Raw genomic sequence first — 27030 nt, 5'->3', positions numbered from 1 at the left:
TTGTACAGTAAGCATTTACTGCATCGTTTAAACTCACGCCGATGGATTCACTGAATGGTCCGGTCCAATGCCTGCTGAGCGGCTTTGCGGACTTTTGACCTTTCGTGTTGAACTTTGTTCCATCCAACTACTTTTATTTAAGTAATGGGCATCATACCAATCACATGTTTTAATGAAGAAAGGCTACGAGGACATCTGAAGTGTGGTTAGGTATTCAAACATTGTCAATTTCTATTAAGAGAAAATTAATCGACGTGATTGTCATGTGACCAATCTTATTTCGCGCGTTTGGAAAAAAAACTGCGGACCTCCTTTAGGTGGGCATGCGCAGTCTCATTCTAATTAGGTGGGCATGCGCAGTCTCATTCTAATTAGGTGGGCATGCGCAGTCTCATTCTAATTAGGTGGGCATGCGCAGTCTCATTCTAATTAGGTGGGCATGCGCAGTCTCATTCTAATTAGGTGGGCAGACACACCTGTATTGCTGTGCCCGTGTTGTGACTTTTAAAATCCATTGCTATTCAGTTTCCAGTGACCAAACACTCATGCCAATCACAGGAAACTTCAATTTTGGGGTTATTTTTTTTCTTTTGCAAGAGTCACATAAAGGGAGTTTACAGAATAATAGTTTTGATTATGGGGCAGTATGACAAAATACAGAAAAAGGTGAATCTCTGGTAGGGAAGCCAAGGAAAAAGAAGTCTAACTTGTATAAAACAAAAAATAAGTAGATGCCGGAGGCTGGATAACTGGATTAGGATGTTTGTTAAAAAAATAAAGAAGAAAACTGATTTATAATTTTGTATTCCTATGATGATGATAATACATTTTTACTGTTTACTGCACATGTATCTTTTATTTTGTGTTATTTTTACTTGCTCTAAGGAACGTGTTTTGATGTGTTCCTGTTTTAGGTTAGACCTAATTATAGATTAGTTAAACACAACTTCTAAGTTTCTAGCCTGAAGGAAACACAGTAATCAGCCTTGAATGCAATTTCCTGTTGAAGAGACTGAAGCTGTCTCCAGGAGAAAAGTGGGGAGAGAAGGAGAGAGAGAGAGAGAGAGAGAGAGAGAGAGAGAGAGAGAGAGAGAGAGATGAAGCTGGGGCAAAGGGAGAGAAAGTAAATCAAGACAAGATACAAAGCAATTCCCGGGGAGAAGGTGGGAAGGACAGGACAGGACAGGACGGGCGAGCGGCGGGGTTTGGCAGTGTCTGAGAGGGGGAGCTGGCAGCGGCGGTGCGGGACGGGACGGGACGGGACGGGACGGCAGGAGAGACGGACAACTTCACCAAACAACCCGAGAAAAGTGACTTCTGCAGAGCCGGCAGGCTGGGCATCACAGCAGCACCAACTTTATGAATGCATGGAGGAGAAGAAGCCAGGAATGTGCCAGCCTGCGGGACCTTAAAAACCCTGTCCAAGTGAAAGTAAACTCCGTAAGAGGGGACGTAGAATGAAAGCGGTGCAGTACCACTGACTCTCCGACTCAAGGTGGGTCCAGGGCAGCGCTGCCAATGCCGCGTTGTTGTAAATGTTACCGTTGCGATCGTTACATTGTGACTGTTGGGTCTGAACCGCCGACAGCCTTCAGCGGCCGAGCGGCGAGTGTGGACTCGCTCAAAACCCCAGGTGATCATACAAATGAAGGCGCCGAGGTGCTGGATGGCCGTGCTGTCTTAAAACGGACTTCTAGTCTTGATTGTATACTAAAACGTATATTTTCCCTCAGATTTGGACACAAGGTTTTTTTTTCTTTTCTTTTTCATATTGTACAAGTTAGGGGAACAAAAAAAAAAGTTAGTCCAATCTGTTTACCGTTTTCTTACATGGTTGATATGATACGTTGACTTATACTGTACTTTGTGTTTGAGTAAGTATGTAGCCTACTTAAAACAATAAGCTGATACAATTTTAATCATATAATGTCGTTTGAAATATCCACCCGAGGTTGACTATATTATTATTATTATTATTATTATTATTATTATTAATATTATTTGTAATAGGAGGTAATTCTAGAAAAAAACTAAACTTAAAGTGTGTGAAATCCTTTAAATATTGAAAGTGCGTTTTAATGCCACTGATTGTAAAATATGTGTGATTTAGCTCTCCTTTATTCTTCTTCAAAGGTTTTTCACATTTAAAAATACTCATTAGGACACATTTTTAGAAAATGTGCTAAATGACATGTTGTGGATGAAAATGAAAAGGTTGTCTTCAACTTTACTGGTAGACCTCTTCCAAGAAAACATGAAAACTGGCCTCTGACGTATTCTTAAGTTAATAAGACACAAAATACACATTGAACAAGGGAAACAAACAATTTTCCTAACTTTTCTTGCTTCTTTGTGAGATTTCACTGAGAAATGTTGCAGGAATAAATACTGAAAACAAATAAATATTCTAGTTAATATAAAAATAAAGATCTGAATGAATAATATTGTCTTCAGAGTTGATGATAATAATAATAAACTATGCATTTTTGGGCAGAATAACTATCTAGTGAACAATTGTAGAACAGCATGAAATAATCACCAGCTGCATCTTTCATATTGGGAATGTTGGCCAACCAAAGCCTGACCATGTAATCAGAAACTTGATATTGTCAAGAGTTTACACAGCTATTTTCTCAGAAGTGTCAGTGGCATCTCATATATATATATATATATATATATATATATATATATATATATATATATATATATAGGCCTATATGATATATTAATTTGTGTTTCTCTTACACAAAACAATGCAGTTGATGTAAAACCCAGGAACCCTAAATGTTGACATCCTTAGCTCAGGTAAGTCAGGTGTTTTAAGTAGAATGAGGGTTGTCCCCATTTAGGAAGACAAAGGAAAACTGGTTTCTGACACCCTTTCAGCATCTGTTGTGTTCTCCACCTGTATCCACGTTTGTGGGAAACCCTGACTGCTCCACTACAGGAGAGAGCTGCTGTTGGCCTTGTTGACCCTATTCCCGATTGTTGTTGTCCCTTCCCTCTAGCTTGCGGACAGATGTCTGGGGTTCAAAGTCAAACCGCAAGCTTGCCTGTTTCTGCCGATGACGACCCCACAGCGCCACAGAACCGCTCCAGCACTCCGGAGTCAGGTAACGACAACGTGGGGGTGTCGGGACTGTGTCAGAGTAGAAGACATTGTCTGCTGGTGCACTTTTAGACGTGGTACATGGAGGTGTCTACGTTGATGGCAAACACGTCCCAATTCTGTTTAAAAGCATTCAATGTTACCATTTCACAAACACACGTATGCTGGTAATGATTATTCATTTCACGTAGTGAGATCCGGTGTGATTAACAGGGATTATCATAAATTCTCTGAGCACTCCTTGTACTAGAGCTTTCCTACAACAGGGATTGGGGCAGGGGGCAAGGGGGCATATTGCTGATGCTCGTGGGCTGTTTGCAATTTTGGGTAGTGCACAGATTAGTACACAACATAAGGAGACGGCTCAGATGATTGGGAATGATGAGTTTTCTTCTGCACACATGTGAAGTTAATTTAGCTGAAATGGCTATTGTTTTCTAGAATGCCCAGAACCACATTTTAGTTTTTTTTCTCAGAGAACCAAATTATTTCTTTAAACAGTGTACAGTTATAATTTTCAGAGCAAGATTTGTGCTGGAAACCCCGGTTAATAGATGCACAGAATTCAGGGTTGTGTACATCCCGATACATCGCACACACACACACACACACACACACACACACCTGAAACCTTTGGGGGATATTCCAAGCTCTTGTACCGTTGCAGAAGTGAATGTTCAAACCCCTAACTTAAGAGGAGTTGATGTACAGTACAGATGGTATTCTAGGTACCCTGGGATGTTCGGGGGTTTTGAAGACGGAGATCAAGACGAGAGATTTGGGAATAGAACAGGACAGGAACAGCTCCCCGGGGGTGGCTGTCAGCTCCTCTTTAGTCATCGCGGTAACACACCTGCACACCAGATCCGTTACAGCGAATGTTTGTGTGGCCCAGCAAGTCGTCTGTGTTTCCCTTCAGCTCGCCCAGCTGCGGCCCCGGCAGCGCACCAGACTCGTCTCGGCCCGTGCGAGGGGCTGCCATGCGCATGCAGAGAACTGCTCTCACAGAGAGGGCCGGCCGTGTTCATTAGTGATCTTCAAATAGCAGGGGAAGTGTGATCTTCAGCCTTTTGCAGCAGTGCTTAGTGCACAATCTTTTAAGCATAATTATGAATTATTCTTATTAACAATAGAAGCAATGTTAGCAGTAGTAGTATAGTCTACTATGGGTGAAAATATCTGATGCATCTGTTACTACTTAAAATGAGACATGGACTGGAATGTGCAGCCCCGTGTGTGTTGTGTTCGAGAGAGATCTAAAATACGCACAGTGTTTTTAGCAGTGGCCATTATTTGCAGACCCGCAGGCTTATTTTAAAGCCAGTGTGTTGAGGTACAGAAGCTGGTAAGCGCCCGATACAGGGCCAGCTGCCACCACAAGATCGTCCTTTCACAGCGCAGGAAGCGTCACCTCATTCCTCACCCTCGCCCTGCGCTGACGTTCGGCTTTGGTCTTCGGTTCCCAGAAAAAAAAAAAGGCAAACACAGCGAGAGACACAACATTTTATTTATAATGTGCCCTGCTTTGCTTGGGAGGCCAGGCTGCAAACCACAGAATTAATTAGCTGGCGGTCTGAGACTCCGGTCTGGATGGCAGGCCAGCAAATGGTCAGAAGCGGGATAAAAAAAAACGAAAGTGCGTCTGCTCTGTCACTGTAGGGTTGATTTACCTGGACGTTTTTCAAGGACGGCTGTGAAACCCACCTCCGTTCCTGTGCAGAATCCCAGACAATACTCTGTTGTTGGCGTTGTGCTGCGCAGGGGTTTGTGGCGAAGCGGTGCTTGTTTTTGGCTTTATGGAAAGATGTCTACTTGGCTGAATTTGTGTTTTGCCTACTTTTTGTTTACTTAGTTAGTCAAGGTAGGATTGAAGGGCTTTGCTGGGCCTTTCTGAGGGGCCACACTGAGCCCTTCTTGTTTAGAAAGTAGAAGGCCAGGTTAGTAACATCTACTGAATGTAGAATGTGTTTTTTTTATTTATTGTTACAAATGTCTAAGAGCAAAATAAATGTCTGAGGATGCACAGAATAGTTTTTCTGGCCCCTGTCTGTGATGCATCCTGTCTTTAAAGCACCACACAAAGCTGTCGGCTTCGGCTTGGTTTTTCTAAAGGCCAGAGAAAAGGAAAGCCTTACTAGGGCCCCTAACTTTAATGGTCATTATAAAACTTGGCAGTGGACCTGTTCACGGTAGTAATCTCCCTGATCTCTTCACTTACACTTGGCCTGAAAACGTCAAGCGCTGTGATTAAATTAGGGTTTTTGGAGTGCTCGTGAAATCTGTGCGGTATTGTGCGACGGCTCGTACGCTGGATTGCTCGCTGAAGGTGGCAACAAATTCCTTTTAAATTCGCCGAAAGGTCGCAGTCACTTACACGTTAGTCCAAAATCCTTGAGTGCCAGAGTTTAATTTTCCTCGGCAAAGAGACAGTCATCGAGTGGATGCAGTAAATCAACTCTTGTCTCATCCGAGTACTAATAAGTGTTCCCCAATTGCTCGGTGCACTGACAAATGGGCTTAGTCACTGTAATACCACCGCTGCATACAGTAGCCTTGTACAAGTGGTGACAGCTGTTTTATTTCCCTATCCTTAGATATTGAGACAACGTGATTTTGTTAATCAAGCAAGCACCGCAGTGGTCCGATGTTGTCTCAGTGAGTGTGTCTGGTGTACTTTGGCAGACGGCGCAACAAAGACTTCGTCGTGTGAGTTTATGCTACAGCGTTTGTTGACATAATGATCTCCTTCATTTGTCGTCACCCCAAAGCTGAATGAGTTTTTAAGTAATTCAGCTGAAAAGATACAATCAGTTCACTTTGTTTATGTGAAAGTCACTGCACCATTAAGAAAAGCAGCGGGCGTCCTTGTTTTGTGTGCCTGCGATTCTTTGCTGTTGTTTCAGAGTAATATGCATACTTTGTGAATACACCGTACTCTCCTTAAAACACAAACTGATCCCCAGCTTGCTCAGAGGGACTATTATTCCACTTTTAACCATTCAGAGCCTTGAATTGTGAAACAAAAATCTTTCAACACAAATGTGTGATTCTTGTTCTTAGTGCAGATACTCCAAGAGTGTCTAAAACCTGCACAGTTTAGCCTCCATGATATCTTTGAATTTCAAGGAAGGCAATGGTTTTGTAATAAAAGGTACTGCTTTTATAAAGACAGTAATTATGAAGTGAATATATTTCAATTCCTGTGTCTCTTAAAACAACTGCAAAGCGCTAATGGCATTTTAGAGTGAATTTGTAATGTCGGAGATAACATTGATTCTGTATTAGGAATCTAGATCTGTATCTCATGAATCGCTTTTCCTTTTTCTAATACAAAATGACTGCCCACCCTCCCCACTCTGAATTCTTTCCTTCCCACTTTATCTCATCAGGTTACGGCTTTAACCACAACAAAACCGAGAAACATTAAAACTTTCTATTCAGGTATTATAATTTTTTTGAATGGAGAAACTTAGAAGAACAACGTGTTTCTCTTCCCTAGCAATTAAATTCTGCTCAGAGCGATGTAAAACGCAAGCCCTTTCTGCTTTAATGAGCTTACGCAGTTTTATTCTTTCAAAAATAATCTGTGAATTTGGAGAAATTCCAGAACCCGTGCTTTCAAGCGGTTTTGAATATCCGTGTTCAGTTTTGGCTCCACTACAAGGAAGATTAGCCTCATTGTTTTAGTGGATCGGCTTAGTAAAGATGTTACAAACTTATTAACATGTTGAGAGTAGATTTAGAGTGATGCTTAATTAATATTTTTTTCTCCCCCTAATTATACCCCGAGGGGGTCATATTAGCTTCCCAGCAGATTGTGATGTATATTTCGACACTGTATCGGGAAAGACAAATGTCGTCTTTCAAACGAGCCACGCAGCAGATGACAAGCCGCAGCCTCTCATCAATATTACGTGTTTCAATGAATTCGACCACCTGTTTCTTATTCACTAATACAGCGATACATGTAACTGCTATTAGTAAGGTAGGCGGCAACTGACAGCTCTGTTTCTCAACGCAGTGACAGGAAAAAAGACTCCTGTTGAAATAAGTGACACATCTCTTCATCTCTCGGTCCATAGAAAGGCATTCATCTCATATTAAGATAATTGTTATGAAATTGGTACATTTGTCTTTGGTTTTATTTGTCTTCAGCGTCACCTGTATCCATATGTAACTCTCTGTGAGAATGAGCTGTCCTTAATATATTCATCATGGACTGATGGGCAGGCAAACAACACACAAACATGAATCCACCTCTTCTTCAGCACACGTTCGACTGGAGAATCTCAGCTCCACCGCTTTCAACGAGTGCATTTCTTTCCTGTTCCGTCGGCTGGACGGGTCTGCTGCCCTCCTCGCTCTCCAGTGATGTTGTAGCTCTCGACATCTGAGCACCAGACCATTGTCCCCCCTCCCACACTGGCATGCCGAGGCCCTGGCACTCTCGAGCCCCCGCCAGAGCATGGAGATAACAGCTGAGGCGCCAGCTGGGCCGGCCCGGCGCTGGAATGCCGACCCTCAGCGCTGTCAAGAGTGTCTGCCGCTGCTGGCATTGGTACACTGCCTCCCTGCTAATTAAACCCTGGGAAAAAACTTCAGCTAGGCTTGGGCACTGTGCAGCAAGAAAAGGATACAACAGTAGTCTTTTTTTATTGCGTGAAATTGGTTCATATCAATAAATACCTTATTTTACTCTCTGGTCAGATTGAAACGGCAGATGCAGTCGTGTCCCGCCAGTGCGCACGTCTTTATCTTGATGTGCTGCAAGGGGGGTGCAGTGCTGGTCAGCAGAGACAGTTAAATCCTTAATCGAGAGTCTCTCGTCAGGCTCCCTTGACGGTGATGTCATGTACAAATAATTTAGCCTCTCTCTTCTCAACCCAGTCCAAGAGACCGCCTCGATGGGAGCTGCAGTGACAGTTCTCCGGATTGTGCGGGAGTGATGCGATGGGTTTGAGACAGTACAATCAAGCACATTGTGTATAATTTACAGTAAAATAAAGCTACACTGCATACGGCAAACGTGGAGCGCTGCGGGGTATGAATGGAGTGCCTTCAAGAAAAAAAATCTAAGCACCCAGAGACAGTGGAAGAGTCTCTTTTTAAATGTTTATTATGTGTCGATGGCGCCCGCAAAAGCCTTAGAATCTGGGTTTGCTTTAGGACAGAAAGTGGAGATGCATCAAGCTGTAATTCCCTTCAGTGTGCACCCAAGGGACACAGACACACAATCCTCCAGCGGATAAGAAACCTGACATTACTCAACACCCTTTCTTTCACTGAAGAAACAGTGCCTTGAATGTGGCAGTGGTAACACTTGCCAATCCTGAATCGCAAAACGTACGAGGGTGGTAAGAGTTTCAAAGCCCTGTCAAAGCTAGAGGTAGTCCATAATACTCAGTTTAAAAACCTCAGACTTTATTTATTTTTTGCAGACTTATAAAAAGGCTCGTTATATTTCGCCCAGTCTTGGCGTTGTCGTCCTTACCTGCCCCGTGTGTAAACAAACGAACCCCGTGCGGCGAGAGGAGGGGTATGGCAGCCCTCGAGAAAGGCCGAGACCTCGTCCCGTGTGACAGGAATGCACAAGGCTGTTATTTCTAACGCAGAGGGGCTGCTGTGAGCGGCTAGAGGAGAGATGTTATCTTAGCAGGAAGCCCCCCCCCCCTCGGCTACACTCTGCCAAGAAGCTGAAAATCCTCTGAAATTATATCCACCTCTCGGAGAACCCCCTGGGGTTTGGTCAGGGCTGGAGGAGGAACAGTAACTCAACAGTTGTATTAAATTAAGATCGCTACTGAAGCATCACCACAGTGCCGATCCTACCGCCAATACTGTATTTCTTTAATCTCTGTCTCGTTTTTCTCTACGTCACAAAAATATCGAGTAAGCTTTCACAAGCGGTCATGTTTCAGGGGTTCGACTCATTATGAAATGGCTTATTTGTGCACTTTTTGGATCGATTGTACAATATTAATACGATGTGCACATCTATTACAATTGTTCATGCATTTTTGAAATGCATTTAAAGTAATTTGGTCTTTCTGTTTTTAGCATAAACTGATGTATGATTTTGCTGCAGACATTGTGTTGATCAACTCTCTTTTTGATCAGTAAAATCACATTTAATTTTCTTTCTAATTTCTTAAAGGCTATTGTGTAACGTAAAAACAAAGTGACTAACAACACTACCACATACTTTGCAAACTAGAGTCGAATGCTGACACATATCTTCAGGGCAGAATCATCAACCGACAATTGTCCGCCTCAAAAATTATTCTGGCCTGCATCTCATGACAGATCTCAATCCACTACGCTTCATTGTTTGAAGTCCACATTTTCAAAAGCCACAAAACTCTGCTTTATAAGGTTAAGAAATGAACAACAAACGTCAAGATTTTCATACCCGATTCGACTGTCTTTGATTGACATGATGAAACGGTAAAGCATTTCAAATGAAGGGTGTTAATGAGTTCTACTATGTTATGTTATTTCTGAAGACATACGCCTCCCACGGATGTGTTTGCCAGTCTTGTCCTGGGAAAGCAGCTTGTCCTGCCATTGATGCTGGGCTCCAGATGTGCAGTAAACACCACGCAAACGTACACAGAGCTTTGCTGGGCCCTAATTACAGCACCGGCATTTACAGACAACCCACTGTTTACAGCGCCGTTAAATAGGATTACATGGCAGTTGAAAGGCAGCGAACATGGTCGGAGGTAGGGGTTGTCGGGGGTGGGGGGTGAAGTCTGACAGTCACTCCGGCTGGCAAGACGGACCGAATGTCCTCGCTCTTTCCTTGACCGAGCAATTAGGCTCAACCTACAGGTTTGTGCCGACAGGCCACGTTGAGAAAACAGCTTCCATGTGACAGCCGAGCGCAAATTAGCCAGTGACAACATCCATACGTTCAGGTGTTAGGTTTTATTTGGATTTTTTAAGCGCCTTAATGAGGCTGACTTTGTCATCATTTTTTTGAGTCAGTGTTGTTGTGAGAAACTTTAACGTAGACTTTTTGAATCTGACTTACATCAGTGTGTAAACTCATGCTCATGTTAACTACCAGGCGAGGTGTTCTGAACCACACTTTTTCAGTTGTACCGAAGAAAAGGAAGTAAAAATTATATTTATATTTGCAGACCTTCTTCCCACTCCAAATCCAGAAATGTTTCACATTAGGAGATGTTGTGTTTATCAGACAGCAAATAAACTGCAGCTGTGTTTAATTTAGTGGAAAACGAAACCCCTGGGTTGTGCCCCTCTCTGAGGTTAAAACCTGACGCTTTGAAGTACCAGTCTGAGGAAGCACAGTAATCCCGTGTAATTGCCAGCACATAATGGCACCATTTGGTTCCAGAAAAGATATATAAAAAAAAATAAAAAAACAGAGACCCCAATAGTGTTGTTGCCTTGAGATGTATGTGGTAGCTGTACCCCAGCCCCCCAACGGTGAAACCGTTTGATACGGCAGTCCATGCTCACCTATAGATGTGTATGTTTTGGTTTCTTGGTCATATCAAGTAGAAATGTAAGCTGTGTTATCTGCAGGCTGTGTCCAGTGTGTTGTGTTGCGGGGCTTGTTGCTGATTTCTACCATTGCGTTTTTCAATCCCAAGCACACGCTCAGAGAAAAGATAAAAGTGAGATTTCCTTCCTTCCCAAAATCAGAAGTACAACTACAGGGAATTTTAGTTTTACTTCATTCATTAGCTGCCATTTACCAGCCTTAAGAAGAGTAATATGCACACAGCAAAATCTGTTTAATCACCACCACACTGGGAATATAAAAGTACATTACTAATTAATACTATGAATTATTATTATTTTGATTCGTAATGACGAGAGCAGGGGAACAGTGAGACTGAATCTGATTGAAGAAGTAAAGGGGTGGAGGTGTGAACCACAACTTCAATTACCACACACCATTTTCTTACAGAGTATTTGCTGGGTATCATGGTGAACGCGAACTGTCTTTCTATGGCGTTGACATTGATTCAGTTGATTTCTTAATTTTTTTAACAAATTGTTGTCGTTGCCTTTGCTTTGCAGAGAACCAGGAGTTTAAAGCCACAGAGCAGCCGGACGCTGAAACTGCAAACACAGACCCTGCTGGAGAACCCGGTGCGCCAGAGCACGGAAACAACAGCAGCCTTCTGCAGCGGCACGTCTCAGCGCCGGACAAGAGCGTCACATGTGAGTAGAATGTTCTTGAATTGTTGAGTACCTGTTGAGTACCTCTTACTTCAGTGATTTACAATAAAGCTCCTTAATTTAATCATTACTTGTCAACATAACTTGCATTGCTTTAAAAAACCGGAACATACAATGACCTGCATATACACAACATTACAAGTGTAACATAAAAATGAATCCACGCACTACACTGAACAACATGTCAGAGAAGATTTTAAGGCTCTGAGGGTGACATGTAAACAGATGTGTCTTTAGTAGGTGTCAAAGGGCGGTAAAAACTAAAGTGCAGTCCTAACGCTCATGGGCGGCTCATTGCACCACTGCAGGACCGGAGAGGAAGTGCGAGCTCGGACAGCCGGACACCTGAGGGAAGGCATGTCTAACAGACCCGTTGAGAGGGCGGGGGGGTACAGGGACGGACAAGAGACCAGAGAAGAGGGCAGTCGTTGACGATACGGGTCTTGGATTTGCTCCTAAAGTAAGCAGTGGAGTGGATCTGCAAAAGCACCAGGCCACCTCTCTCTTTCAAAGAAGTTTTAAAAGAAATCATCCGTTAAGCTCCTTTACTGGTATCTTTGGAAAGGCAGGTTGAGATGACTAACACCCTGCAGACATGCCGGGCTGCGTTCCCAGAGCGAGCGCTTAGTCATCGCTGGTGTGACCCAAGCCTGTCACACCTACATTCGAGAACTGGGTCACGGACCCCCCTCGCACTGAGCAGGAAGTCATCCAGCATGAAGAAGCAGAAAAATAAAGAGTTGCGCCTAAGTTAGAAAGTGAGTTAATGTTATGTATACAGTGCCTGCAAACATGCCTTATATACAACTACAGAAATGGCCTCCCAGGTCTGTCTTGATGTGTGTCATTAGACCTTGAGCACTGTGGGTGGCCATGGAGTCGCACTCCTTAGCCTCCACAGAGCTACTGTTCTCAGCTTCTCCTCTCATTCCTTCCTTGCTCCTGTTCTCCCGTCGCAGAGTCCATGTTGTTGCCTCTGCCCAGGATGTTTTCATGCTGATAAACCGTTCCAAGGACAGCAGCTTGTCAACAGAGGCTTACGAAGTCGAACAGCAGGAAGGGAGCTTGTTAAAGCGCTGAAAAGGTTGTGGAGGGGAACTGTGAGCTGCTGTAACACTTATCTCCTTCCCCTGCTTGGATATTAAAGGCTTTCTTTGAACAGATATGCTTCCGGTATATTGTCTGTGAGCAACATAGATCCGAGAATAAACGCCACAAGAAAATATATAAATCATTCCCAGAAACCCACTCCCCTGGGGTCATATTCATAAAACCTTTACTGTTGTGCCATGTCTACACCTGTTTCTACTAACAAGGGAGAAAACTGGGTGAAGTTTCACATAAAACCTCACATAAAAGTTCACAAAAGTAAATTAAACACTTTATGTGTTTTGTACCAATGGATGTTTGTTTTTCACCTTTTGAGAAGGAGTGGGAAATTTGACATGACGTTAAAGTGTTACGTGCCTAACGGTTTCTGAGACAATCGAGTCCTTCATTGAATTATTCACTGGTTGGATGTTTTAAAGATGTATTTCTCAATCGATCCTTGGGTTTCATCGATACCGAGCTGTAGGTGTATAGTTTGCCAGGCCACAGTTTCATATCAGAAGACTTGTCAGTCTGTTTTTATTTGTTCAATAACCCCTCCTCCCCTCCCCCCCTCAACTGTCATCGAAACGAGTAGGACTAGGTTACTTAATCGTGAATTACCGATATTGCACTGCATCAAATGGGCATCGTGTTAGGCGTGTAAATCACAGACAGCTGTTCTTCAAAACCATATTCCCTATAAGGAGATTTCTGGATCCTTGTGTTGGTGTGGGCTTAATGCGGAGTTGTAAAGCCCATCCAACTCTTTAAGAGGTGAAAACCGTTAAGAGAAAATGGTCCATTCGAGCTAGCAGTGCCATTTCAAGGATCAATCACAATAAGTACTTAAAAGCTTTGCTGGACAAAAGTAAAAAAGAAGACCCTGGTGTCTCTGAGAGCAGGACTGGGAAAAAGGCTGCTTTAAAGAATTACCATTGTTTTTAAACTCATCCTAGCCTCTAGTGTTTTCTTTTCCCGGTTCTCTTGCCGTAAGGTGCTGCATCGTGTTCCTCAGCGCCAGGGCGTCCTAGCTCTTTCTTTCAGCTGTTAAACGGTGACCAGCTGCTCAGTGACGTAGCCCTGCCATCAGCGCGGTGCTGAAGTCATGCGAGATCACACAGTCACTGCTTGTTTGCTGACACATTGCAGGCTTCTTGAGTTTTATAAGTGTCGAGCGTTGGAACCCTAATTACAACCGACTTAGTAGACTCATATGATGTGTGATTTCACTGCCATTTCCTCTCCCCCACCCCCTTCAAAAGTGAGACAAAATCCAAGTTGCTTCATCCTTCGAAACGCCACACTGTAGTTGCAGAATTCAAGCCCAGATTTTCTGTTTTTATTTTTTAGAAAAAAGGGAATAAAAATGGGAAAAAATAATTTGTTACCACCAGCACAACCTATAATCAGGTCCTGTCCTGCCTAATTAATAAAGCACCGCTATCGATGTCACTTCATTCTCGCTGATTTGGGGTTTCAAGTACTCGTCTACAATGCCACACAAACCCAGCAGCATTTTAAGTTGATATTTAATGAGGCAATCTGGTCTAGTGGTTACGACAGAGGGCCTGAAAAATGTGGGTCATCTTCCAAGTTAGTTCTGCTCTGTGTTTCAGTGAGACGTTCTTAATGCCCAAGCTGATTATGTGATAGAGCCGCCGATAACCCTGGCTGTTTAAGAGAGAGTGCTTAAGAGATTGTGTCAGTGTCTTAAAGATGCTCAATCACCTCTGTCCAGGCGGACATGGATCATTGTGTGACTTGCCCAGGGCCAAATGTAAAAACATAGTTGGAGAAGCAGCATTTTGTTGGCGTATCACCTTGAAGAAAGCATAAAGACCCAACTGAGTTATTTTACATTAATCCCTTTTTCTTTTTCCTTTTTTGGATTATAAAAATATGATTCAGGTCAGAGTCACACGTTTTCATTTGTGTTTTCTGTACAGCGGGGACACGCCAGCATGTGTGTTCTTGTACTTGTACACCACACTGCCGATGCGCTCAAATCAAAGGCAGGAAGTGCGGATTTGGTTTCTACCACACACGCACACACACAGAGAGAGTCACACAACACAGTGAACACAGCGTAGTCATCATAGCCACTTTGTGAGAACCTCTCATTTTCACGTCTGGTTCGTCTGGTTGAGATGGAGTCTGTTTGGTGCTGTAAAAATAAACAAACAAAAAAAAACACTATTGCATCATTGTGTTTATTGTGTTTTTTTAATAGATCCCTTTAATCTAAAAGGCTGTGGCACATTATTGACTTTTATTGGAGAGTGTCAGAGATTATGAAAAGAACAGGATTGCTGGCAAACTTTGTTCTGATATAATTTCGCTTGTGAAGGCATTCCTCAGCCAGATGCTGTGACACAAAGCGATGATGTCAACTCTGCCCCATGTGTCTGTACACTGGAGTGTCTGGGTATGATGCAGGATGACGTTGGGAACAGTGAGGTGTTGATGGCACAACTCTTTGATCAAGCCAACTTCTAAAAACAACAGCAGCAAAAATCTGTTCAGGTTTAAGCATTTTTGGTTTCCTTTCCGGTGGTAGTTTAAGATATTTTGTGGGTAAGCTCTAGACTTAAACACATCCACAAATATGCATTGATGCTATTATAATTAGATTTTCAAATTATCTTTCCTGAAAGATAATTTAAGAATTACATCTTTACAGCATTTTCTCTCAAACAAATAGTAATAATGTACATATAATGTATAGAATATTATTAAGAACATTTATCTGTCATCTCAGGTGGTTTTCATTCGCATGCCGCAATAATTTACAACATATTTTGTCGTTTCTAAGCATTGTGTTTATATTACTCAGTAGACGTCTCTGTTTGGGATCGTTTGGCTGCTTTTAAATATTCTATTTCTTTTCTTTTCTTTTTGTACTTCTTCCCAGCTTAATGACAGACTAGAGAGATGTAATGACTGCACTGCTTGAACATGAAAAGATGGACCCGCGCCAGCTGCATAATACCGAGACACTCTGTGCTCAGTGCTAAACGGGCTCACCTTCTCAACGCAAACATAATTGTGCTACAGGAATCTCAGGGGGGATTAAATCCGCCCATAATTCCCCTTCTCTGCGAGCTCCCCCCTGTCTGTAACCCACAGTTGTGAAATCGATTTAAAGGATAGATATTATTCCCCTGAAACCTCTGTCATCTTTCCGCTAAACAAGCACCAACATCTCCACTCGGTGTAGCATGTGCAATGGTGTACCCAGATTTAGAGGCAGAAGGGTAACTGGGCCTTCCTTGCTAATCTCAAATTGGGCCGCTGATGAGGTCTAGGGCCGAGCGCAGGGAAGCACGCGATGCTGGGATATGATACGTGCGCATCAGGGATTGAGATCTCGCTGTAAAATTCTACACAATTGTGGCACAAAGCAGCTTTCATTTGGCACCGGCGTGTTATAGCGCCTTCCTCGTGAAGCCGCACATCAGCATAACCCCAATCCTCCGCACAACCACACGTCCTGTCTCCAAGCGACCCGGGGAAACGTCTCGCTGTCGTATATCTCGACGATTGCCGGACTACAAGGGGCAACGGATGCAGAACTGACATTGTCAGGCTTTTGAAGGAGGCGAGGGAGGGTGAAAAGATAGAAAAAATTTTGATTGACAAACTAAAGGGCAAGCCTTTTTGGTGCTTTTCAGTTCCACTTCTCTTTCTAAAAAGTCCTTTGTCCTGCTTATTCTATTTAACCTGCTTTCCGACTGTGTTAACACCCCTCGCGCACTTTCCACCCATTCAGTCCGAGAGGCGTTCATCCCGACGCACCCCTGTAAACCTTAACCGAGACGAGAGCATAAGCCACCGCGGTAAAGCGCATAACCAGCTTCCCCAAGGTTATGATTTTTCACTTACAATAGCCTCTGCAGGATTTAAATTCCTCAGAGAGAAAAGTGTCTGCATTTATCCACTGACCTGGTCTCAATCACTCTTAAGGAATGCTTTTTTTCCCTCTCCTTTTCTTCCCCCCCTCTTCTTTTCGTTCCACTTGATATTTAAGAGAACATTTATTCAATCTGTGCCGGGCTTTAAGCTTCATTCCTGACATCTTTCATTCATTAATTATCACACTTCAGAAGGGGGCTGTCAAGGGAAATAAACTTCTTAAAAACCCATCCTTGAATTACTAGTCTGAAATTTTCTGATTAGAGTTTTCATCACTTCAGATTGTCATTGAAATGAGGCTCGATGGGGATTAAGGGTTATTCTATTGCCCGGGCACGTCCAGAGCTACAATTCTCCCATTTAAAGCACAGGCCTAGGCCACAGTGGATATCTCGCTTTGGTGGTTAAGAACGCTGCCATTAAATGATCCCTTATCCCTGGTAAATTTGCACGGTAATTTTGCCTCAGCGCATTTTACATTTTAAGCGTGGCTATACGCTTGCCATTTATTTACTGTACCTTTGAAAAGCACGGTGGAGAACAGCGTGGTGTCGTGCGGATCTCATTTATTTATTTCTGAAGCCTCAGTGTTTGAAGGCACAGTTTCAGGTAACGGAGATCAAACCATGCAGTTACAGAACGTGAGCTTAAACACTGTTTGTTTCGCATTTTGATATTTATAGTCACAATTGCATGCAGAGGTGTGTTTTTCTTTTAGACAGCATCTCCAGTTGGCATTCAGTCTACGCTCCCCTGCGGTGTGCTTTTGCCAAGTTATGGTTCCAAACGAGCGTCTTACTTTGGCTCGTTTTGCTCCTGATTCTGATGAATGTTCCCTCGGGGCCGTTGCTCTGTTGTCGTTCACAAACAGGAGGCGAGAACCGACTGACTTGGCCTTCTAATTATAGCACTCAGAGGGTGATTGTGGGGGAAGCTTGCCGTCCGAAGAGAAAGACAGGAGAGGGGAAAAGCGGTGAAAGGGGATGCAGCTGACAGAGTGAGTCAGCCTCCTCTCCCCACCCTGAACCACACCTCTGGCTCGGGGGCACGGTATTCAGGAGTCGGCATGCAACAGTCTGACACATGGCCCACTTACCACACAGCGCTGGCATTTGGGAACGGCCTAACACTGTGTCAGAGGGTGCCCGTTTCCTTTGACATGAGAGTTTGCCTATTCGGTTTAATTTTAGCTTCCTCAGCCAACTGATGCCTTTCATACAGTTGTGCATGGACACAGACTTGAATACACACTGTGTCGTATCAGTTACTATTTTGTGGAACCCATCATTTTCGCCTCCTCTCTCCACCACTCGTCCATCGGTGATATAGAACCAGTTTGCGCTGGAGTCCCATGCAACTTAATCAACAGCACCAACAGAGCGTCCCCAGCAGGAAGTGCAGTAGGGGGGCAGTGTCAGGCTGTTAGGATAGAAGGCAGTACAGTGTTTCTCGCCACCTGCCCCGCCTGGGACAATACCGTCGTTCTGGCCCACCAGGCACAGGTTTGGTGCTGTGCTGTGTGCAGCCGCAGGGCTGGGGCGGAGGGCGTGTTTCTGGGCCGCCGTCAGCCCCAGACTCCATGTGGAGACGGCCGCACGCCAACTCGAACAACACTGCGTCTGCCAGATGCCCTGGAGAGCCAGTGTCATGGCTGCTTGCTTGTTTACTGTCGAAACACGAAAACTAAATCAGCCTCTTTTTTGTTGCACACTTAGATTTTTTTAAAAGGAACTCTTTTCATGCTACATCATACAGTCAATTGCTGTATAATGTGTACATTTGAGTGCTTGCTGACTTCAGTTGTTTATTAACTTTCATTCCATGTTCATGCAGCTTTGTACTTATTCTCAGCCCATGATAACATCGTAGGTGCAATTTGCGATAACTTTTTATTTATTTATTTTTATAACCTACTTATTTCGCCCTGCTTTGGTATGATGTAAAACCTCCAAATTCTGCTAGGTTCCACCAGATTATAACTCATCGTTTCTCATTTCCAGACCACTGTACCAATACCATTTCCTCTAGAAACGTACTGGAGATTGAAAGTGACACACGTTGTAAAAAAAAAAAAAGAACGAGAAAAGTCTTAGTCAAACTGTGGTTTCAGTAAAACTGTTTCTTATTACAGTATTCAGCCGTAATGGTGGCGTTCTAATTGCACGCTTTTTCTCCTTCAGATGAAAAAGCTGCAGCTATACTTTATGGACTGTTTCATTTGCCCAGGCTTGTGAGTTTTTATGAGTGTGTGTGTGTGCAATGGACTGCTTTCTGAGCCGGTGTCTGCAAGGTCCACTGTGACAAAAGAAGTGTGTCTCTGTAGGTATGCACTGGGTGGGGGGTGGGCCGGGTTAGTCTAAAATATTTGTATTGCCCAAAGTAGTTAGCAATTGACTACAATTCAGTTTAGTTCAAACTCTAAACGGTTTGCTTCACTATAGGTTCCTGAACATCGGATACGGTCTTTACTCTGCTGAGCTTTTATATTTCGAGGAGGGAGGTTTCATCAATAAGGGATGTTTCACATGTTTTGAACGCTGTGTGATTAAATGCAGTAGTTACATTTGGTAAGTACTACTGCTACTCTAGTATTGTACATCTGTTAAACAGTATAGCTCCTACTGATAACACTGCTTATCCAAACAGGAGTGTTTAATTAGAAGCTTATTACACTGTGATTAATAACACTTAACATTGAAAATACTCTCTCATAATACACCTGTGCCATAGGTCTTCACTTTTATGCCGCGTTGTCTCTGAACCGTGAGCACGCGGCGGACCTGTGATTACAGTGACAGCCAGGCACGTCTCTTCAGAGGGGAGGCAGCGAGGCCGGGCTGCTCTTTAACACGCAAATGAAACGCATATTTTCTTCATGGCTCACTCTCAGCTGAGGACGACAGAGAGGCAGTAAACGTGAAATACTACCTCTTCTCAAAAAAGGATTGCTAGACTAAATCATGGTAACCTTTTGGGCTATATATATTAGATCTCGTTGGCAGTTAATAAAATTATGACTTACAGTTGGAACAATGTAGCCAAGATTACTTTGACTGGATATTATTGTACTAGACCTGTTGACTATCCTTACAAACCCAGTCCTAAAATGATAATAAAGTCCCATTTTATTTTCCTGTTGAAAAAGTACATTTGCCACACAATGATTTTTTCTGCCAGTCTAATTAGTGCTCATCAAGCTCAGGAATGAAATATGCAAGACGCTGCTGGTGGATGCCAAAATCAACTCCTCGAGCAAGGTGGTGTTTGCAGACTAATACTGGGACATTTGTAGGCTGAGAAGCCACAGAGCGACAGTGTCTGCGTTTCACAGTCTGACCTCTTTCTGTGTGATCGTTTCCCCTGTCCTTCACTGGGATACCTGCTGGTGGTCTTAAATAAATAGCACAGCGTTTGCATCTAATGCACCAGAATTATATTTCTGTATGTATATATACATATCTCTTTTAATATTGTTTTTAATGCATGTAGTTTACAGCACTGCATAATCTCTACATACGATAATGGCTTTTTTTGTTGTCACCTTCGTGCTTCTCTGTGTGGAAGTTTAGAAATCTACAGCACTAATGTGTCTCATTCATGTAGACGGTTGTTCAGGTTTAAGGATTTTCAGTAGACCGTGATTCTGTCATTTGTTACACTTTCAGACAGTGGATGGTCTTTTTCCATAGAAGATAGAAATACCGTGAAGAACTGGTTAAGAAACGTTCCTCTCGGATTGTTCCTTTGTTGTTTTCTTGCTTTAAATTTTTAAATTTTTTCTTGTGCTTTATATTGAGACAGATATATAAGAAACAGGGGAAGTGTGCATGAAAAAAAGAGTCAAAAGAAAGAAGGAAAGTGACATGGAGGCCAGGGACAGTGGGCAGTTGGTGAAGGGGCTGTGTGTCGGTTCACAGGCGAGGTGTCACGGCGGGTTAGCGCTGTGCCTGAGGGAAGCAGCTATTGTAAACATACGGTTTCTGCTCATGAATGCACCGTCCTGACTGACTCCTACAAGCTGTTTCCCAGAACCTTCGGCTTTAAGTAAACCTAGCCATTGTATCAAAGGACCAGGTCTCTCGGTCTTCCAGCTGGAACAGGATATAGCCGTCATAAATTCAAAGAGCAGGTCCCTCCTACACGGCAGACAACAACACCGCGTGTCAGAAAGGGGCCTTGTGCTGTCGGAGCCGAGCTGAGCCCATCTTGTTACCCGCAGGGAATGGGATGTAGAATGGGCTGCTTTGGATGCTGTTTTTCTTTTTCAGGTTTACATTTGACACCTTTTTTTTTTGGGTCAGTCTCCAGAAGAACCTGAAGTCATTATTCCTTGTCCACGGTGACCACTTTGAGTTGGAAAGTGTCGGCTCCCACAGGTGTCCATCCCAAAGCATATCGGCTAATATGTATACAACTGCATAAAATCATCTTTAGTTTTTGGGTGGCGGGGGGTCAACCAGGGGTGACTTGGTTTGTTGCTGTTGAACATTGTGGCTCTCTCTCACGCAGGCCAACCTCGAGCCAGGTCGCCAGCCTGTGATCCCACACTGGAGGGCCAGGGCACGGAGACGGCCTCCCTGCTGCACAACGGCGTCCAGCCCAAGCCCCCCCGTCAGCAGAACGGTGTGAAGAACGGCAGCACCAATGGGCGCCCGGCCGCGGGCTCGCTCTCGCAAGCCGCCTCCCAGAAGGCACACCGGAAGCTGCGGTCCAACCCATCCATCAACAGCCACAGCAGCAAGAGGAGCAAAGGCAGCTCCAAGTCGGCCGGCTCTCAGATCCCCATTGAAGCGCAGGATGGTGAGTGTGTTCGTGTGGGGGGAGGGGAGTCGGTCACATGCCTGACCCTAGTGCTGTAGGAGGGGAAGGTGAGGCCCTTTCTTCTCATTCCAAGACCCAGGGCTTGGGTAGTCTGGTAAATACCAAGCCCTGCAGATAAAGTTGACTCCAGGATCCTCAGAGAATTGGTCAATGGGAATCCTGGAATTGATCAACTGCCAAAATATAGGCCACAAACAGCCAAAAAGATCCTGAAATTTAAAAGCTAGATTATAAATCAACCGAAAAATGTAATATGCCCCGCTATAATTAAGCCTTTAAGAACAGTGAATGAAGTGCGATTTTGAAGCGGTTGCTTGAACTCATACTGCTATAAAACAAGCCGTCCTATAAGCTGGTCTTTACGGGTCCTACCTGGGTTGAAGTTCATGTTCCTGATTCCGAGTTGGAGAAAAGAGTAAAGTGACCCAGATCATTAACCTCCTCCTCCCCTCCCCTCCCCTCCCATCCTGTCCCTCTATCCCTGGTCCCGCCCCGCAGACTGCTGTGTCCACTGCATCCTGGCCTGCCTGTTCTGCGAGTTCCTGACGCTGTGCAACATCGTGCTGGACTGCGCACTGTGCGGCTCCTGCGCCTCCGACGAGCCGTGCCTGTGCTGCTGCTGCGCCTCCGAGAACTGCGGCGACTGCGACCTGCCCTGCGACATGGACTGCGGCATCATCGACGCCTGCTGCGAGTCAGCCGACTGCCTGGAGATCTGCATGGAGTGCTGCGGCCTGTGCTTCTCCTCGTGACGTGCGGGGCTTCCTGTCGCCGGGAGGGGTTTGAGACAGTTTAGATTGCAGCCAATGGCTTACAAGGCAGGCCCCAGGGTCGCCCCACGGGTAGACTGTGATCCCCTGAGGAGCCGGCCAAGCTGGTGTCAGACTAGAGACTGCGGCACCACTCCGTTTCAAAAACTGGTTTCATCCTTTAAAGCTCTCTCTCACTCTGCCCTGCAAACCATAAGGGACAGAGGCAGCTTTTGCTTGCCAGCCCCATGCCAACCTGTCCATGCTACATAGATGCGCTGATTTCAGAGCAATTCCTCTGGGTGTATTTGGGCTTTCCTGTTTCCTAAATATAAATCTTGTGTAAGTCTTAGCCTAGCTTGGGACTACTTCACGAAGAGCATAGGGTAATAGTTTATTAAAATATATATATATATTATATATATATATATATATATATATATATATATATATTACTGCTTCTACTACTACTAATGATAATAATAATAAAATGTCAGCAGAGTAAGAACGTACAAATACCTGTCAAGATTTTAAATTGTTTTTTGGGGATTAATAGGCAAACTTGACAGGATGTCAGCATTTATTAAATGTAAAGAAAGGAAAATGCGATGAAAGAACATATTTTGAATTGAAATGGGAACAGAACAGGTTCATATATTTGCTCAGCGTTAATCTTGTAGTACAGACACTTGCTGTTTGGGAAATGAACGCTGTCTCAGACTCTACGGGCGACAATGAGGCTACTGACTGCAGCTCAGATAGGGTTAGAGAAATCCTCGTCAGAGTCAGAGACACTAAATTTATGATCCTCGTGTGGTGTGGCCAAAGACATATGTAGTGGTTAAAAATAGACAAATGTATATATTTAATATATAAATGTAAGCCTGTAATATACTGTTTTGTGATATATCACCCTTATGTTCACGTGCGAACAGACACTTTTCTCATGCGAGCCCAAGGCCTTTCCATGCCGGAGAGATTTTTAAATCTTATATTTTATTTTTTGAAAAATTCCATAATGCTGGAAAGGTTTGAAATAACCGTTGTTTGTCAAATGATCTTGGCAAGACAGGCGACTGGAAAACTACGCTTAAATTGTCATTGTGTGTGTGTGTGTGTGAGTGTGTGTGTGCCGTCCTGTAATATTCACACAACTTAAATCAAACATTAGAATTAAATGATGGCTGGAGTATTTTTGGTTTTGGGAGTCTAGCTAGATAGGATGCTAAATAGGATGCTAGATGCTAGGTAGGATCCTAAAAAAGCTCGTTATTGCAAACTGTGAGTAAAATACCCTTAAGGACTTAGTAAGCAGTTTTTTCTCATTACTTTTAGATCGTCCCAGATAACATATATATTTTGTGTGTGCATATGCTGTTGGTGCACGTGTACTCGAAGTCTCAGAGTTAGCAGGATGATTTACTAATTACTCACTGTACTGTGGTCACTGATGCCAGATAAGTACGGTTTTAATTCCGCCAAAGTACAATCAATTAGTGTATCAAAGCTTTTAGCGTTCTTGTTAGATTGACGCATTTTTAGTTATAGGAATATCCTCCTGACAAGAATAAACTTGTGGTGTATATTACCTTTTTCTTCCAGTTTTTACATTAAATGTGTTCCTCGCTAGATTTACACATTTTTACTCCTGCAAAAAAAAAAACAGAAGTACATTTTGGGAGACCTTTTTTTTTTTTTTTTTTTAAGTGTCTTATTCGAGTCTGAGAGTGAACTTTTAATGCAGTGCTGCAGGCTTCAGAGCTGTGCACTCTTGCTGTTTGGGGGCTTAAGATGGATCATGGTTTTAGGAGCCCTGGAAATGAGTACAAGCGAGACAATGTACACAATGTTTTTGAGCTGTACAGCAGAGGGGTAGGACGTCTCTTGGAACAATAGCAAAATGAACAAAGTAGCCAAATGAACAAAAGAATAATGGACTGAGAGTGTAAAATGCCTTCGATGGTGAGCGCAAATACGTTTTGAACTGGGGAGGGAAATTATTCAATTTGCTGGAGAGAAATAAACACTGCATAAACATTAATAGGACTACTTTCAAAGCATTTCGCTCCAGGGCAACATTTGCTCCAGTTTTGTCCGACTCCAAATAAATTCCAGCTAATTGTGCAAAACTGTTTAACTGAAGTAAATGTTTTTTATGTGATACACGCTCTTCCATACCTGGGATGGTATTAAACCTTTTTGCATGTACAGTTACATTCAGAAAATGGGCAGCAAATGTTGAACTGGGATTTTACTTTGAAAAGCATGGTTTCTGCTCTGACACACTGTTACTAAATGATTACTGTGTCGTAACCTGCCTTCACTTCGTTATACAACAGGGCAGTGCACTCTGAGCCAACGAGTGAGGAATGGATGTGACATTTTTCTGGGATTGCTGGGTTTCACTGTTATTTGTAATTGAACTACAGAAATGCTACAGCTCAACATTTTACATTCTAAAATCGTAGTAAAAAAACAATATTAGAATAAACAAATAATGTCCTGTTTCAAGATAAATATTTTTTAGTTAGGATAAGAGTATTTCATTGGAAAAAGTGAGTTCCTGGCACAATTTTGGAAGTGTTTTGAAAATATCTAGTTCTAAAGAACTACTGTTAAATTACATTTCACAAATCACAAATTAGTGATGTGTTAATGCCAAGGTTAAAGCCAGTGGCGTGCAAAGACCTGTAAATAAATACCCTGGCCACTAACGAGTGGTATCAACAATATTTAGACTCTGCTAGGTGGGAGCAAGGAAGAATTTTGTCATGCTTGCTAAATGAAAATGCCAGCACACACTCTCCATTAACCATTTTTGCATGCAGTAATAGCCCATTTTCGAAGGTGTGGATTATTAAGAAATTACTTCAGGGATTGCCACTGTTGGCATTAGCATTTCAAACAAACACATATACATACACGTCCCAGTAAATACTCCAGGCTTTCGATTCACTCGCAGGCATGCTGTTGCATAATGAATTCAAGGCATTTAAGGAACAAATCCAGATAGTCACATTGAAGTCACATTTTTGCCTTGTGAAAGGAAATGACTCAATCTTTTAACCATCTGAATATCGTTTTTTTTTAACTCTATAAAAGCTGTACACGATGGGACCAGGGAGAAAGATGGACAACTGTTTTATAATTTGGTTTAAAATTAATCTCCTGGTTACAGTGGTAGATTTAAATGTATGAAATGTTGATGTTTGGGGACCCTTTGTTTAAATTCTTATGGCAATGCAATGTGGGTGCTTTTTTTAACAGTATTTCAGCATGACCATATGTGTGATAGAGGGATCACGAATTCTCTTCTGTCTGGTCCAGCTGTCTCGTTGCTTGCTGTGTGTTCTGTAAGGGTCTTTGTCGTAGTTCTTTATCACAACAAGCCGCCTTAACCTTAATCATACTAAGCTTGAATTGACCAAAGGTAGTACTTTGGGGGAAACAAATTAGGGTTGTGCAGCTTGCTGAAGCCCAGAGGACCTCTGCAGTACTGGTAGGCATCCATTGCTATAGAGCAGTAATGGCTTAGGACATTTTGGCTGGAAAGACTGCAATTTCTGAGCGAGTTCGAGAGCAGTCTGACCTGCCCTTGGTTGGCACACGGTGTAGCTGATTCACTAGGAAATGAGAGAATAACCGAAAGTGCACACAGCACCATGTGAAAGAAGAAGGGAATGAAGTAACAGGCAACCACAGGGGATATGAGTTGTCCTTTTGAATCACGAAGACCGATCTTACAAGGTTGGCGCAACTCTCGAGGTGACCTCACTGCTGAGGTTTTTAAACGATGTGTGCAATACAGGATCGGGCAAAAATGGCAATGCTGGATCAGCTTCATATCTTACTTGGTATTGTGTGTGTGTTTGTGTGTGTGTGTATGGAAATGCGATGGCAGTGTGACTGAAAACGATACCAAACTGTGTACCTTGTCTTTGTCGCTTCATTTTTAAAACGTATTGTAATTTAGAAAAGTGATTGGCACAGTTGTGTCAGTGCAAAAACAAACACACACAAGCTCATGTGATTACAGACCACCATAATCATTGACTGTAGTCTGGAAATAATACAATAAAAATAAACCCTTTGGGAGTCTTAAGTCAGTGATGAATTAGCAGCGTGACTGGAGTTTCGTTTTTGTTTTTGTGACCCTTGATGTGCAATTCAATGCAGTTATTTAATGTGTTAATGGGATTTGTGTTGTTGTTAAGCTGAATCTTTCCAGGGCGTATTCTGTAGATTTATGTTCTATAGATTTAGGTTTAATATGTTGCTCTGCTAGGATGTAAATTTAAGGTACAAATGACTTAACATTTTATATTCTGTATATCACCTGCTGTTTCTCAACACTGAGGACTGTGACAGACGACTCAATATTAAAAATGCATTGTTATTTAATGTGGCAGCATGATTTGATTTATAAACAGTGTGGCTCTCTGTCATTGGCTAAACATGGAAATTAATTTCAGTTTTGATGTGTCGGTGTGTTTCTTTGTTGAGCTGTTCTAATTGCCTTTTCAATTGCCCTTTATTACAGCATCATTATGGGTGTGAACATATTTTTAGACAAGTATTATAAACAGCATTAATATCTTATGGAGTGCGTTCCTCGCTTATGAGCGCCTGCTTCAGCTGGTGAGAAGCCCGAAACATTATTGCCTTTGGACTGACAAGCCCGTGAAACCTTACTTTGAATATGGAAACATTACAAGGCCTTTGCTTAATTGCTAAAGATTACATGATGCAAAGTGACATTGCGGTTTGAATACAATACTCCACCAAAGTAATTTTGCATGTATGTTCTAGAATTGCAAACTTTGTGTTTGAAGTGGTCTAATGTGGAGTATGTATGTGATTATACAAGAAATACTATGAAGTAAATGTCAGACACTTTCCACATGGATAAATGAATACTAGATTATTTACCATCCAGTTAACACTATAGTGTATACAATCTACTCATGCATTCTATGCTTATATAAATCCAATATGAGTGTTTTTTTTTAATTGAGTGCGCCTTATAACAGTTTAATCTGTTCATGTATTAAAAAAAATGCCACGTTTTGAGTGTCCATAGAAGGAAAATAAGAAAATAAATGCATAAAAAGTAAAGATTTGTTGCCCTGTATT

The 27030-nt window shown here is 42.8% G+C and overlaps 1 protein-coding gene across 1 annotated transcript; it reads left to right on the top strand.

Moving 5' to 3' along the window:
* Positions 1 to 1015: 1015 nt before the first annotated feature.
* On the top strand, positions 1016 to 26368 carry mdfi (MyoD family inhibitor). Its single transcript, XM_066703262.1, has 5 exons — positions 1016 to 1495; positions 3009 to 3113; positions 11162 to 11305; positions 20837 to 21127; positions 21647 to 26368. Exons 2-5 carry the CDS (start codon positions 3020 to 3022, stop codon positions 21898 to 21900), a joined length of 783 nt encoding a protein of 260 aa, XP_066559359.1. The 5' UTR covers positions 1016 to 1495; positions 3009 to 3019; the 3' UTR covers positions 21901 to 26368.
* The last annotated feature ends 662 nt before the right edge of the window (positions 26369 to 27030 follow it).

This window comes from Amia ocellicauda, chromosome 5, assembly GCF_036373705.1.
Source record: "Amia ocellicauda isolate fAmiCal2 chromosome 5, fAmiCal2.hap1, whole genome shotgun sequence".
Lineage (NCBI taxonomy): Eukaryota > Metazoa > Chordata > Actinopteri > Amiiformes > Amiidae > Amia > Amia ocellicauda.
This window is presented reverse-complemented; position numbering and strand designations above follow the sequence as displayed.

What these genes read in the sequence shown, in the direction of transcription:
- mdfi (XM_066703262.1), top strand. Translation starts at nt 3,020, where the DNA reads ATGTCTGGGGTTCAAAGTCAAACCGCAAGCTTGCCTGTTTCTGCCGAT. An exon ending in GCCGGACAAGAGCGTCACAT is followed by an intron (nt 11,306 to 20,836) that starts GTGAGTAGAATG and finishes TCTCTCACGCAG; the next exon opens with GCCAACCTCGAGCCAGGTCG. An exon ending in CCCCATTGAAGCGCAGGATG is followed by an intron (nt 21,128 to 21,646) that starts GTGAGTGTGTTC and finishes CCCGCCCCGCAG; the next exon opens with ACTGCTGTGTCCACTGCATC.